Source organism: Scyliorhinus torazame, chromosome 2 (assembly GCF_047496885.1).
Source record: "Scyliorhinus torazame isolate Kashiwa2021f chromosome 2, sScyTor2.1, whole genome shotgun sequence".
Classification (NCBI taxonomy): Eukaryota; Metazoa; Chordata; class Chondrichthyes; order Carcharhiniformes; family Scyliorhinidae; genus Scyliorhinus; species Scyliorhinus torazame.
In genome coordinates this window covers 28861144-28874386 of record NC_092708.1, presented here as the reverse complement: position 1 = coordinate 28874386, position 13243 = coordinate 28861144, and the positions used below count along the sequence as shown (strand labels likewise).

At 49.5% G+C, this 13243-nt stretch overlaps 1 protein-coding gene across 2 annotated transcripts in view; it reads left to right on the top strand.

The window, feature by feature from the left end:
• Positions 1–13243, top strand: part of slc15a2 (solute carrier family 15 member 2) — a 133511-nt gene that overhangs the window by 31162 nt on the left and 89106 nt on the right. For both annotated transcript variants that reach the window (XM_072469987.1, XM_072469994.1), the window contains 2 exons: positions 5925–6024; positions 11617–11707. In XM_072469987.1, the coding sequence (XP_072326088.1) occupies positions 5925–6024; positions 11617–11707 (191 nt within the window). The remainder of the gene's footprint in view (positions 1–5924; positions 6025–11616; positions 11708–13243) is intronic.

The following is a 13243-nucleotide window of genomic DNA, read 5'->3' as shown; positions in this document are numbered from 1 at the left end:
ACCTCGAGGGTTGTAATCTCGGGATTACTCCCTGTGCCACGTGCCAGTGAGGCTAGAAATAGGAAGATAGAGCAGACAAACACGTGGCTAAACAGCTGGTGTAGGAGGGAGGGTTTCCGTTTTCTGGACCACTGGGAGCTCTTCCGGGGCAGGTGTGACCTGTATAAGATGGACGGGTTGCATCTAAACCGGAGAGGCATAAATATCCTGGCCGCGAGGTTTGCTAGTGTCACACGGGAGGGTTTAAACTAGTATGGCAGGGGGGTGGGTACGGGAGCAATAGGTCAGAAGGTGAGAGCATTGAGGGAGAACTAGGGAATAGGGACAGTGTGGCTCTGAGGCAGAGCAGACGGGGAAAAGTTGCTGAACACAGCGGGTCTGGTGGCCTGAAGTGCCTATGTTTTAATGCAAGGAGCATTACGGGTAAGGCAGATGAACTTAGAGCTTGGATTACTACTTGGAACTATGATGTTATTGCCATTACAGAGACCTGGTTGAGGGAAGGGCAGGATTGGCAGCTAAACGTTCCAGGATTTAGATGTTTCAGGCGGGATAGAGGGGGATGTAAAAGGGGAGGCGGAGTTGCGCTACTTGTTCGGGAGAATATCACAGCTATACTGCGAGAGGACACCTCAGAGGGCAGTGAGGCTATATGGGTAGAGATCAGGAATAAGAAGGGTGCAGTCACAATGTTGGGGGTATACTACAGGCCTCCCAACAGCCAGCGGGAGATAGAGGAGCAGATAGGTAGACAGATTTTGGAAAAGAGTAAAAACAACAGGGTTGTGGTGATGGGAGACTTCAACTTCCCCAATATTGACTGGGACTCACTTAGTGCCAGGGGCTTAGACGGGGCGGAGTTTGTAAGGAGCATCCAGGAGGGCTTCTTAAAACAATATGTAGACAGTCCAACTAGGGAAGGGGCGGTACTGGACCTGGTATTGGGGAATGAGCCCGGCCAGGTGGTAGATGTTTCAGTAGGGGAGCATTTCGGTAACAGTGACCACAATTCAGTAAGTTTTAAAGTACTGGTGGACAAGGATAAGAGTGGTCCGAGGATGAATGTGCTAAATTGGGGGAAGGCTAATTATGACAATATTAGGTGGGAACTGAAGAACATAGATTGGGGGCGGATGTTTGAGGGCAAATCAACATCTGACATGTGGGAGGCTTTCAAGTGTCAGTTGAAGGGAATACAGGACAGGCATGTTCCTGTGAGGAAGAAAGATAAATACGGCAATTTTCGGGAACCTTGGATGACGAGTGATATTGTAGGCCTCGTCAAAAAGAAAAAGGAGGCATTTGTCAGGGCTAAAAGGCTGGGAACAGACGAAGCCTGTGTGGCATATAAGGAAAGTAGGAAGGAACTTAAGCAAGGAGTCAGGAGGGCTAGAAGGGGTCATGAAAAGTCATTGGCAAATAGGGTTAAGGAAAATCCCAAGGCTTTTTACACATACATAAAAAGCAAGAGGGTAGCCAGGGAAAGGGTTGGCCCACTGAAGGATAGGCAAGGGAATCTATGTGTGGAGCCAGAGGAAATGGGCGAGGTACTAAATGAATACTTTGCATCAGTATTCACCAAAGAGAAGGAATTGGTAGATGTTGAGTCTGGAGAAGGGGGTGTAGATAGCCTGGGTCACATTGTGATCCAAAAAGACGAGGTGTTGGGTGTCTTAAAAAATATTAAGGTAGATAAGTCCCCAGGGCCTGATGGGATCTACCCCAGAATACTGAAGGAGGCTGGAGAGGAAATTGCTGAGGCCTTGACAGAAATCTTTGGATCCTCGCTGTCTTCAGGGGATGTCCCGGAGGACTGGAGAATAGCCAATGTTGTTCCTCTGTTTAAGAAGGGTAGCAAGGATAATCCCGGGAACTACAGGCCGGTGAGCCTTACTTCAGTGGTAGGGAAATTACTGGAGAGAATTCTTCGAGACAGGATCTACTCCCATTTGGAAGCAAATGGACGTATTAGTGAGAGGCAGCACGGTTTTGTGAAGGGGAGGTCGTGTCTCACTAACTTGATAGAGTTTTTCGAGGAGGTCACTAAGATGATTGATGCAGGTAGGGCAGTGGATGTTGTCTACATGGACTTCAGTAAGGCCTTTGACAAGGTCCCTCATGGTAGACTAGTACAAAAGGTGAAGTCACACGGGATCAGGGGTGAGCTGGCAAGGTGGATTCAGAACTGGCTAGGCCATAGAAGGCAGAGGGTAGCAATGGAGGGATGCTTTTCTAATTGGAGGGCTGTGACCAGTGGTGTTCCACAGGGATCAGTGCTGGGACCTTTGCTGTTTGTAGTATATATAAATGATTTGGAGGAAAATGTAACTGGTCTGATTAGTAAGTTTGCAGACGACACAAAGGTTGGTGGAATTGCGGATAGCGATGAGGACTGTCTGAGGATACAGCAGGATTTAGATTGTCTGGAGACTTGGGCGGAGAGATGGCAGATGGAGTTTAATCCGGACAAATGTGAGGTAATGCATTTTGGAAGGGCTAATGCAGGTAGGGAATATACAGTAAATGGTAGAACCCTCAAGAGTATTGAAAGTCAAAGAGATCTAGGAGTACAGGTCCACAGGTCATTGAAAGGGGCAACACAGGTGGAGAAGGTAGTCAAGAAGGCATACGGCATGCTTGCCTTCATTGGACGGGGCATTGAGTATAAGAATTGGCAAGTCATGTTGCAGCTGTATAGGACCTTAGTTAGGCCACACTTGGAGTATAGTGTTCAATTCTGGTCGCCACACTACCAGAAGGATGTGGAGGCTTTAGAGAGGGTGCAGAAGAGATTTACCAGAATGTTGCCTGGTATGGAGGGCATAAGCTATGAGGAGCGATTGAATAAACTCGGTTTGTTCTCTCTGGAACGAAGGAGGTTGAGGGGCGACCTGATAGAGGTCTACAAAATTATGAGGGGCATAGACAGAGTGGATAGTCAGAGGCTTTTCCCCAGGGTAGAGGGGTCAATTACTAGGGGGCATAGGTTTAAGGTGAGAGGGGCAAGGTTTAGAGTAGATGTACGAGGCAAGTTTTTTACGCAGAGGGTAGTGGGTGCCTGGAACTCGCTACCGGAGGAGGTAGTGGAAGCAGGGACGATAGGGACATTTAAGGGGCATCTTGACAAATATATGAATAGGATGGGAATAGAAGGATACGGACCCAGGAAGTGTAGAAGATTGTAGTTTAGTCGGGCAGTATGGTCGGCGCGGGCTTGGAGGGCCGAAGGGCCTGTTCCTGTGCTGTACATTTCTTTGTTCTTTGTTCTTTGTATCTCCCCTTTGAAACTGCCTCGAGCTGTCAACCAGAAAGCTATTAGCAGGAAACGGGGCATGAAATTGAATGTAAGCAATGCAGATCAAAGCTTTCAGCCTGCTAGGCATTCACACAGACTTCTGTACATTAACGGGCGATGAAATTGAATGTGCGAAAACCACTTCAAAGGTTCCCACCACTTTAAATGGATTACTTTTACCTTCATCTCACAGACCTTTAAGCTTGGCATGCTGTCAACCATTTTGAAGGGTTTAGGGCTACAGATGAGAACACTTTCACTTTATTATGAGGGACGTATATTTCTAATGAGTGACTGGTTAAATGCTTTAGGGGTACAGATGATAACACTATATTATGAGAAAACTTTATTTTGTACATACTGACTGACCATTTCAAGGGTTTAAAGGCTACAGATGGGGAGAGCAGACAAATGTGTCCCACCCCCCAAAAACCCTACCTGAGCTCCTCCAGCCCAGCACAAGGTCCCCTGACCCCCATGTCCCATGAAGGACATCCCTCAGCACCCTGGCAGCAATTGTTGAGAGGGTACTTACCACCTTTCCACCCCTCAGACTGCAACGTGCCAGGTTGGCACTGCCATGGGGCAGGGCCTGAAGGGGAAATACTGAGGGGAGGAGGGTTTAAGGGGGGAATGGAAGGACTTGGGGGCACTAAGGGGAGGGGGCTGATGGGGGGGCCAGGGAGAGCTGAAAGGGGATTATGAGGGGGAAGCCTTTGCCAGCGATTAGGGTGGGGAAGGGGTACCCTGCCAGTGATCCGTACCACCCCACTCAGTTGAGCACAGACCCTGGTGTGCCACGAAATGGTACAGAAAGGCCAACTCAGCCACAAGGTTTTCCCAGGTGCTATTGCATGGCACATTGGGGCTGCTCCCACCGCCAGCGGGAATCACTCTGGTTTTCCCATTGGCCAGTGCACGGAGTCACGGTCCTGGAGAATCGGGCCCTAAATATCTCATCTGAAGAGTGCCTCCTCCAATAGTATAGCACTTCCTCAGTAGCAACATAGAAACATCGAAGATAGGAGCAGGAGAAGAGTATTCGGCCCTTCGTGCTTGCTCCAATATTCATTATGATCATGGCTGATCATCCAACTCAATAGTCTAATCCCGCTTTCCCCCATATCCTTTTAAAACCCTTCACCCTAAGTGCTATATCTAACTGCTTCCTGAAAACATATGTTTTGGCTTCAACTAGTTCCTATGGTAACAAATTCCACAGGCTCACCACTCTCGGGTTTAGATATTCCTCATCATCTTTGTCCTAAATGGTCTACCCCATATCCTCAGGCTGTGACTCCTGGTTCTGGACACTCCCACATAGGGAACTTCCTTCCTGCTTCTACCCTGTCTAGTCTTGTTAGAATTTTATAGGTTTCTGTGAGATCCCCCCCTCATTCTTCTCAATTGCTATGAATACAATCCCAATCGACTCAATCTCTCCTCATACGCCAGTCCCGCCATCTCAGGAATCAGTCTGGTAAACCTTCGCTGCACTCCCTCTAGAGAAGGAACATCCTTCCTCCGATGTGGGCAGCATGATAGCACAGTGTTTAGCACAGTTGCTTCACAGCTCCAGGGTCCCCGGTTCGATTCCCAGCTTGGGTCACTGTCTGTGCGGAGACTGCACGTTCTCCCCGTGTCTGCGTGGGTTTCCTCCGGGTGCTCCGGTTTCCTCCCACAGTCCAAAGATGTGCAGGTTAGGTGGATTGGCCGTGGTCAATGCGCAGGATTATGGGGAGAGGGTGGGGGAGCGGACCGAGGTAGGGTGCACTTTCGGAGGGTCGTGCAGACCCGATGGGCCAAATGCCCAAAGATGTACGGGTTAGGTGGATTGGCCATGCTAAATTGCCCCTAGTGTCCAAAAAGGTTAAGTGGGGTTACAGGGTTACAGAGATAGGGTGGAGGCGTGAGTTTGAATAGGGTGTTCTTTCCAGGTGTCAATGCAGACTCGATGGGCCGAATGGCCTCCTTCTGCACTGTAAATTCTATGATTCTATGAGATAAGGAGACCAAAACTGGACATAATATTCCAGGTGTGGCCTCACCAAGGCCCTGTATAATTGCAGCGAGACATCCCTGCTCCTGTACTTGAATCCTCTCGCTATGAAGGCCAACATACCATTTGTCTTCTTTACCGCCTGCTGCATCTGCATGTTTACCTTCAGCGACTGGTGTACGAGGACACCCAGGTCTCGTTGCACATTCCCCTCTCCTAATTTATGGCCATTCAGATAATAATCTGCCTCCCCGTTTTTGCCACCAAAGTGGATAACTTCTCATTTACCCAAATCATACGGCATCTGCCATTCATTTGTCCACTCGCTCAACTTGTCCAAATCACAATGAAGAATCTCTGCATCCTCCTCACAGCTCACACTCCCACCCAAATTGGTGTCATCTGCACATTTGGAGATATTACATTTTGTTCCCTCATCTAAATCAAAGTGAACTGCAGTGTCTGGATTTTGTGCTCAGGCCTGTGTAGCGGGACTTGAACCCACAACCTAAAGAATGTTGGGCAATTATACAACCAACAGTGCCCTTGGCCTTGGCTTAATTTTGATCTTCTCAGGGGATGCTGCTCTACCAATCTGTCTAAAACTTAAAAATCTTTGTTTATTTTCAGGGTCTTATCAATGTTTGGCCTCTTTCTCATAGCAGTTGGCACAGGTGGCATCAAGCCTTGCGTTGCAGCTTTTGGCGGTGACCAGTTTGAAGAGGAACATGTAAGTGCACCTTGAGAGAGTCAGATGTTTGAAATGGAATGATTCATATTTTTACGAGGAGAGATTGAATAAACTGGGATTGTTCTCCCTAGGGAGACGGAGGCCGAGGGGCGCTCTGATAAAAGTTTATTAAACTATGAGGGGTATAGATAGGGTGAACAGTTGGAGGCTTTTTCCCAGGGCGGAAATGGCAATTACAAGGGGGCACAAGTTCAAGGTGGGGGTGGGATAGGTTCAGTGGAGATGTGCGGGGAGGTTTTTTTAATGCACTGCCAAGTGAGGTGGTTGAAGCAGATACATTGGCGACCTTTAAAACTTATCTGGATAGGCACATTAACAGACTGGGGATAGAAGGATACAGGTGGCTGGTCTAGATAGGACACGTGATCGGCACAGGCTTGGAGGGCCGAAGGGCCTGTTTCTGTGTGGTACTGTACTTTGTTCTTTGTTCTATACTGTCATTAGAGCTGTGACAGGATGCAAGGTTTTCTGGGTAGATGTAATGACTTAGGCCAGGCCTTTGAGATTGGCCAATTAGAATACGAGTTCCCTGATTAGTGGCCCAATCAGGGAACCCCTTTCTGTGCATATGGCAGGAAGTGTCAGATCCTCTGCACTCCCAGTGCAGACTGAATGGCCATGGTTGTCCAGCTGTTGGGTTTGTAAATAAAAGGAATTCTGCCTCCGTGGATTTATTACAGTGGCGACGAGGAAAACGGAATGACCCGAGGATACCTGCTCGTCAGCAGCTGCCGCATATTGAGGGTAAGCCACGGACAGGCAAAATGCCTTTATTCGGAAAGTTAGGCTCTTTTGACCCTGCAGTGAAAGATTGGGCCCAATATGTAGAGCGGATGAAGTACTTCTTTAGAGAAAACGATATAATTCCGGATGAAAAGCAAAGGTCATTCTGCTGACCGCGTGTGGGCCAGCAGCCTTTGCCATTATGCGCAATCTCACTTTTCCAGAGGCACCGGACACGAAAACTTTCCAGGAATTGATGGACTTAGTAAAAGAGTACTATGACCCTAAGCCACCTCTGATCCTGCGAAGGTACCGGTTTTACTCAGCATTCCGAGGCACTGGGGAGTCAGTTACAAACGTTTTAACAAGATTAAGGCGATTAGCAGAGGCTTGCGAGTTTGGCCTGACGCGAAATTAGATGTTTCGAGACCGTTTGGAATGTGGAATATATAATTTAGCAATCCAGAAATGTCTGTTAGCAGAGGCCGAGCTGGATTGCAAACAAGCATTGCAGCTGGCTTTGTCCAGTGAAAAAGTGGCAAGCGGAGCGCCTGAGTTACAGGGTACTCCGATGGAGGTAGACACCCATACCAGTGAAACTGAGTTAAGGTACTACCGCTGGGGGGATAGGCAACTGCATAGCCACCCTCAGGAATGACTCGGATACTAAGTTAACCAGGCCCACTCGCAGAAGCCCTCCCAAGCAAGGAAAAATTAGGTCCAGACAGACGGCAGCCCCTGCAGTCTTTCGCTGGCTAAATATTGTAGTTGCTGCCAGAGATCGGAGCCAGAAAGGAGAAACAGAAGACCAAAACCATCATCTTGGAGAAGGTCACGTAGGCCGGTGTACGGGAGAATGCACACCCTAGAAGCCCCACCTACCTCCGACAAGGAACAACTAAATTGTGTAACGATGGTGAAATCAAAACCCATTAAATTATCCATAAGGTTGGATGGACGTCCCACACTGCTGGAAGTCGACACTGGAGCAGCCGTATCAGTGGTAGGGGAAACAGTATTCAATAAAATTTGTGCTGGACTCCAACCCTTATTCCTAACCAGGACCTCGGCAAAACTGAAGACATACACAGGGGAACCACTGAGAGTGTTGGGCACAACGCATGTAACTGTGGCTTATGGAGAGCAACTGGTTAGGCTGCCTTTAACGGTAGTGAAAGGAGTGGGGCCACGCTTATTGGGACGAAACTGGCTAAAAGAGTTCCAGCTGGATTGGGGAAACATTTTCCAACTGGAAAATGGCCGCCTGAGCGAACTCCTGTGCAAATACCCAGAGGTTTTCTGAGAAGGGCTCGGAACAATAACGGGAGCAAAGGCGACATTGCATGTAGATCCAGAGGCAGTCCCAAAATTCTACAAGGCCCGATCAGTACCCATTGCATTAAGGCAGAAAGTCGATATGGAAATAAAATGATTGGAGCGTGAGGGAATAATAAAACCCGTCCAGTTTGCAGAGTGGGCAGCACCCGCGGTGCCTATCCTTAAGCTGGACGGCTCGGTCCGCCTTTGTGGAGATTTCAAACAAACGATTAATTGCCACTCACAACTGGACAAATACCCAATTCCCCGGATTGAGGATTTGTATGCAAAGCTTGCTGGAGGACTCCTATTCTCAAAGCTGGATTTGAGCCACGCATATCTACAGCTGAAGCTGGACGAAGAGTCCCAAAAATTCTCAATGATAAAAACCCTGAAGGGCCTTTTTCAGTATACAAGATTAGCCTTCGGGGTATCGTCAGCCTGTGCGATATTCCATAGGACAACGGAGAATATATTGCAAGGGCTACCACAAGTTGCCATTTACCTGGACGACGTCCTCATTACAGGAAAAACAAAGGCAGAACACCTGCAAAACCTGGAGGAAGTCCTTACGAGGTTTTCAGCAGCAGGCGTGTGCCTAAAGAGGGAAAAATATGTTTTCCTAGCACCTCAAGTAACCTATCTGGGGTACAAGGTTGATAAATCAGGGCTACGCCCTTTGAGGATCGGTAAGGGCGATTAAAGATGCCCCGGCCCCCACCACAATCCAGGAGTTTAGGCCTTTTTTAGGACTGGTGACATATTATGGAAAGTTCATACAGAACAGAGCTTCCATCTTGGGCCCCCTACACCAATTGCTAAAAAAAGGGGCGAGCCTGGGAGTGGTCCGCCCGCCAAGACAGGGCTTTCAAGAAGATAAAAGAACAGCTTTCCTCAAAGAACGTCTTGGCACACTACAACCCCAGGAAAGAGTTGGTGCTCACGTGTGACACGTCTCCATATGGCCTTGGTGCAGTTTTGACACACAAGAGGGCAAAACAGACAGGAACGACCTGTAGCGTTTGCGTCCAGGACACTGGCAGCAGCAGAACGAAAGTACGCCCAAATCAAAAAGGAAGGACTGGCTGTGATCTTCGCGGTGAAGAAATTTCACCATTACTTGTACAGGCGGAAATTCACTATAATTACAGACCACAAGCCATTGTTGGGTTTGTTGAAAGGAGACAAAGCAATACCACCAATAGCTTCGGCCCGGATCCAATGCTGGGCCCTACTACTGGCGGCGTACCAGTATCAACTGGAGCATCGACCAGGAATCCATCAGCCAAACGCCGATGCACTAAGCAGGCTGCCATTACCGGACGCCCTGCCATTAGTACCCAAAATAGAGGAAATGGTAATGACGTTACATTTCCTGGACACCCTTCCTGTGGCCGCACAAAACATTTGTTTATGGACCCAAAGGGACCCGTTTTATCAAAAATAAAACGCATGGTGCTAACTGGGGAGATGGAAAGACAAGTCCAGGCGGAATTCCACCCTTACTGGAGCAGAAGAGAGCAGATCACCGTGGAAGATGGGATCCTGCTATGGGGGGCTCGAGTAATAGTTCCAAGTCAAGGCCGTCGAGTCTTACTGGCTGAACTACATCATGGGCACCCTGGAGTCTCAAAAATGAAGATGCTGGCCAGAAGCTATGTCTGGTGGCCGGGCCTGGACACAGACATAGCGGCATTGGTAGGTCGATGCCAAGAATGCCAACAAGAGCAGAAGGTGCCACCGGCAGCCCCGCTGCACCCATGGGAATGGTCAGGGAGACCATGGTCGTGACTTCATGTCGATTTGCGGGTCTGTTTATGGGTTCAATGTTTTTTATTATAGTAAACGCCCATTCCAAATGGCTAGATGTCTGCAAAATGAACTCTGCAAATTCAACAACTACCATTGAAAAACTCCGCACCTCGTTCGCAACACATGGTATCCCGGAGGCGTTAGTTTCGGATAATGGATCGGTTTTCACCAGCCAGGACTTCACAAAATTTATGCAGTCGAATGGCATTCGGCACAAAAGGACGGCGCCCTACCACCCGGCATCGAATGGTTTGGCGGAGAGAGCCGTCCAGACCTTAAAAGTCAGGTTGAAGAAACAGTCAGCAGCATCATTGGACACCAAACGGTCACGCTGGCTATTTGACTACAGAACAACCCCACACGCCACAACGGGAATAGCACCGGCGGAGCTACTCATGGGCAGACGACGCCGAACCCGGCTGAGCCTACTATTCCCGAATTTAGGTGGCAGAATAGAGCGACACCAAGCGGCCCAATGCAGGGGCCACGACAACACTCGCCGGGAAAGGCAGTTCAACACGGGCGAAAATGTATGGGTCAGAAATTATGCGAATGGCCCCACATGGGTAGCAGGAAGAATCAAGGCCAGGACAGGACCTGTGTCGTATGGGATACATGTGGGAAAACATGTAATAAAGAAACACCTGGACTGTTCACGTCTCTCCAACACCACTGATGAGGACATCGGACTCGGATATGGACACCGTGGATGATGCCGCAGCTGTACCCCTGCCACCAGAGGGCGAACCGCCCCTCAGGCGCTCACATCTTAAAAGACGGGCGCCTAGCCGTTATACGCCCCCTACGTTGGAGGCCGAAGTGGAGGAGCCGGGCCCGGCGCAAAAACGAAGCAGGAGATCCGTGAGTCACAAGGACCATGGGGGCTCCTCGGACTTTGGGGGGGGGGGGGGGGGGGAGGTAATTAAGTAATGACTTAAGCCAGGCCTTTTGAGATTGGCCAATTAGAGTACGAGTTCTCTGATTCCCAATCAGGGAATCCCTTTCTGTGTATATAACAGGGAGTGACAGATCCTCTGCACTCCCGGTGTAGACCGCAGACTGAATGGTCATGGTTGTTGTTCAGCTGTTGGGTTTGTAAATAAAAGGAATTCTGGTGACGGGACTTCTGCTTCCGTTGACCTATTACAGTAGAGCACACAAGAACACAAGCATTAGGAGCGCGAGTAGGCTAGTCAGGCCATCGGGCCTGCCCCACCGTTCGATACGATCTGATCATAGCCTCAACTCTACTTCCCCCCCCCCCCCCCCCCCCCCAGCCCCACCCTCCCCGTAACCCTTGACTACCTTGTTCAGCAAAGAGAACACCGGCAAGAGAGTTGAGCCAAACTTTTATAAATCATTGGTTGTGCCTCAGCTGGGGAATTGTGTTCAATCCTGGGCGCCATGCTTTAGGATAGATGTCAACGTCTCTGAGAGAGTGCAGGGGAGATTTACCGGAGATTCAGCTGTGTGGAAAGAACTTGTTGGGCTAAACGACAATGACTCAGATTGATTCTGTCCTCATTAGTACATGGGACACTTTCACACTCATTGACAAGACACATTTTGCATTTGTTGACTTGGCTTTACACCCATTGATTGGAGCGGGCATATATATATTTACATTAAATATACCTTTACGTTGCATTGAGTGAGTCTGGTATATACTGTCCTGACCTGAGTTGCACTGACTCATTCATTTCTGTTGCAATATTCCAGGCTTATGAGCGAAGGAAATTCTTCTCTTTCTTCTATCTGTCCATAAATGCAGGAAGTTTACTTTCGACCATCATCACTCCCATATTAAGAGGTCAGTGCAGATTTACAATGCTGTCTCTTTGTTAATAATAGAATTTAATCTTTGCTATGTCTGCTCTTGATTGTTCAGTGACTGTGGGTTGTCATTTGTTGCCATTTTAAATCTAACTGCGGATTGCAAGCCCGTTGCCACTAGGAGCAGACAGTACAGCACCCAGGACAAGACCTTCATCAGGTCCGAAGTCCAGCGGCTGCTTAAGGAGGGTATTATCGAGGCCAGCAACAGCCCCTGGAGAGCCCAAGTGGTAGTGGTTAAAACTGGGGAGAAACACAGGATGGTCATGGACTACAGCCAGACCATCAATCGGTACACGCAGTTCGACGCGTACCCCCTCCCACGCATATCTGATGTAGTCAATCAGATTGCGCAATACCAGGTCTTCTCAACAATTCACCTGAAATATGCCTACCACCAGCTCCCCATCCGGAAGTTGGACCAGCCACCAGCTCCCCATCCGGAAGTCGGACCGGCCATACACGGCCTTCGAGGCGGACGGTCGCCTCTACCACTTTCTTAGGGTCCCTTTCGGCGCCACAAATGGGGTTTTGGTCTTCCAAAGGGAGATGGACCGAATGGTCGACCAGTACAGTTTGCGGGCCACCTTTCCGTACTTAGATAATGTCACCATCTGCGGCCATGACCAGCAGGACCACGATGCCAACCTCGATAAATTCCTCCGCACTGCCACTCTTCTCAACCTGACCTATAACAAAGAGAAGTGTGTGTTCAGCACGACCCGGTTAGCCATTCTCGGCTGTATAGTGCAAAACTGACTTCTCGGGCCCGCCCCCGACCGCATGCGCCCCCTCATGGAACTTCCCCTCCCCCACTGCCCCAAGGCCCTCAAACGCTGCCTGGGGTTCTTTTTCTACTACGCCTAGTGGGTCCCAAACTATGCGGACAAGGCCCGCCCACTCATCCAGTCCACCCAATTCCCCCTCGCGGCCGAGGCACAACACGCTTTCACCCGCATCAGAGCAGACATCGCCAAGGCCGGGATGCGAGCAGTGGACGAGTCGCTGCCTTTCCAAGTAGAACGCGACGCTTCAGACGTCGCCCTTGCCGCCACCCTAAACCAGGCAGGCAGACCCGTGGCATTCTTTTCCCGCACCCTTCATGCCTCTGAAGTTCGACACTCATCCGTCAAAAAGGAGGCCCAAGCTATCGTTGAAGCTGCGCGGCATTGGAGGCATTACCTGGCCAGTAAGAGATTCACTCTCCTTATAGACCAATGGTCGGTAGTCTTCATGTTCAATAACACACAGCGGGGCAAGATCAAAAATGATAAAATCTTGCGGTGGAGAATCGAGCTCTCCACCTATAATTACGAGATTTTGCATCGCCCCGGTAAACTCAACGAGCCCCCAGACGCCCTCTCCCGAGGTACATGTGCCAGCGCACAAGTGGACCAACTCCGGGCCCTACATGACAGCCTTTGTCAACCGGGGGTCACTCGATTGCACCATCTGGTCAAAGCTCGCATTCTGCCCTACTCCGTCGAGGAAGTAAGGACAGTCACCAGAGACT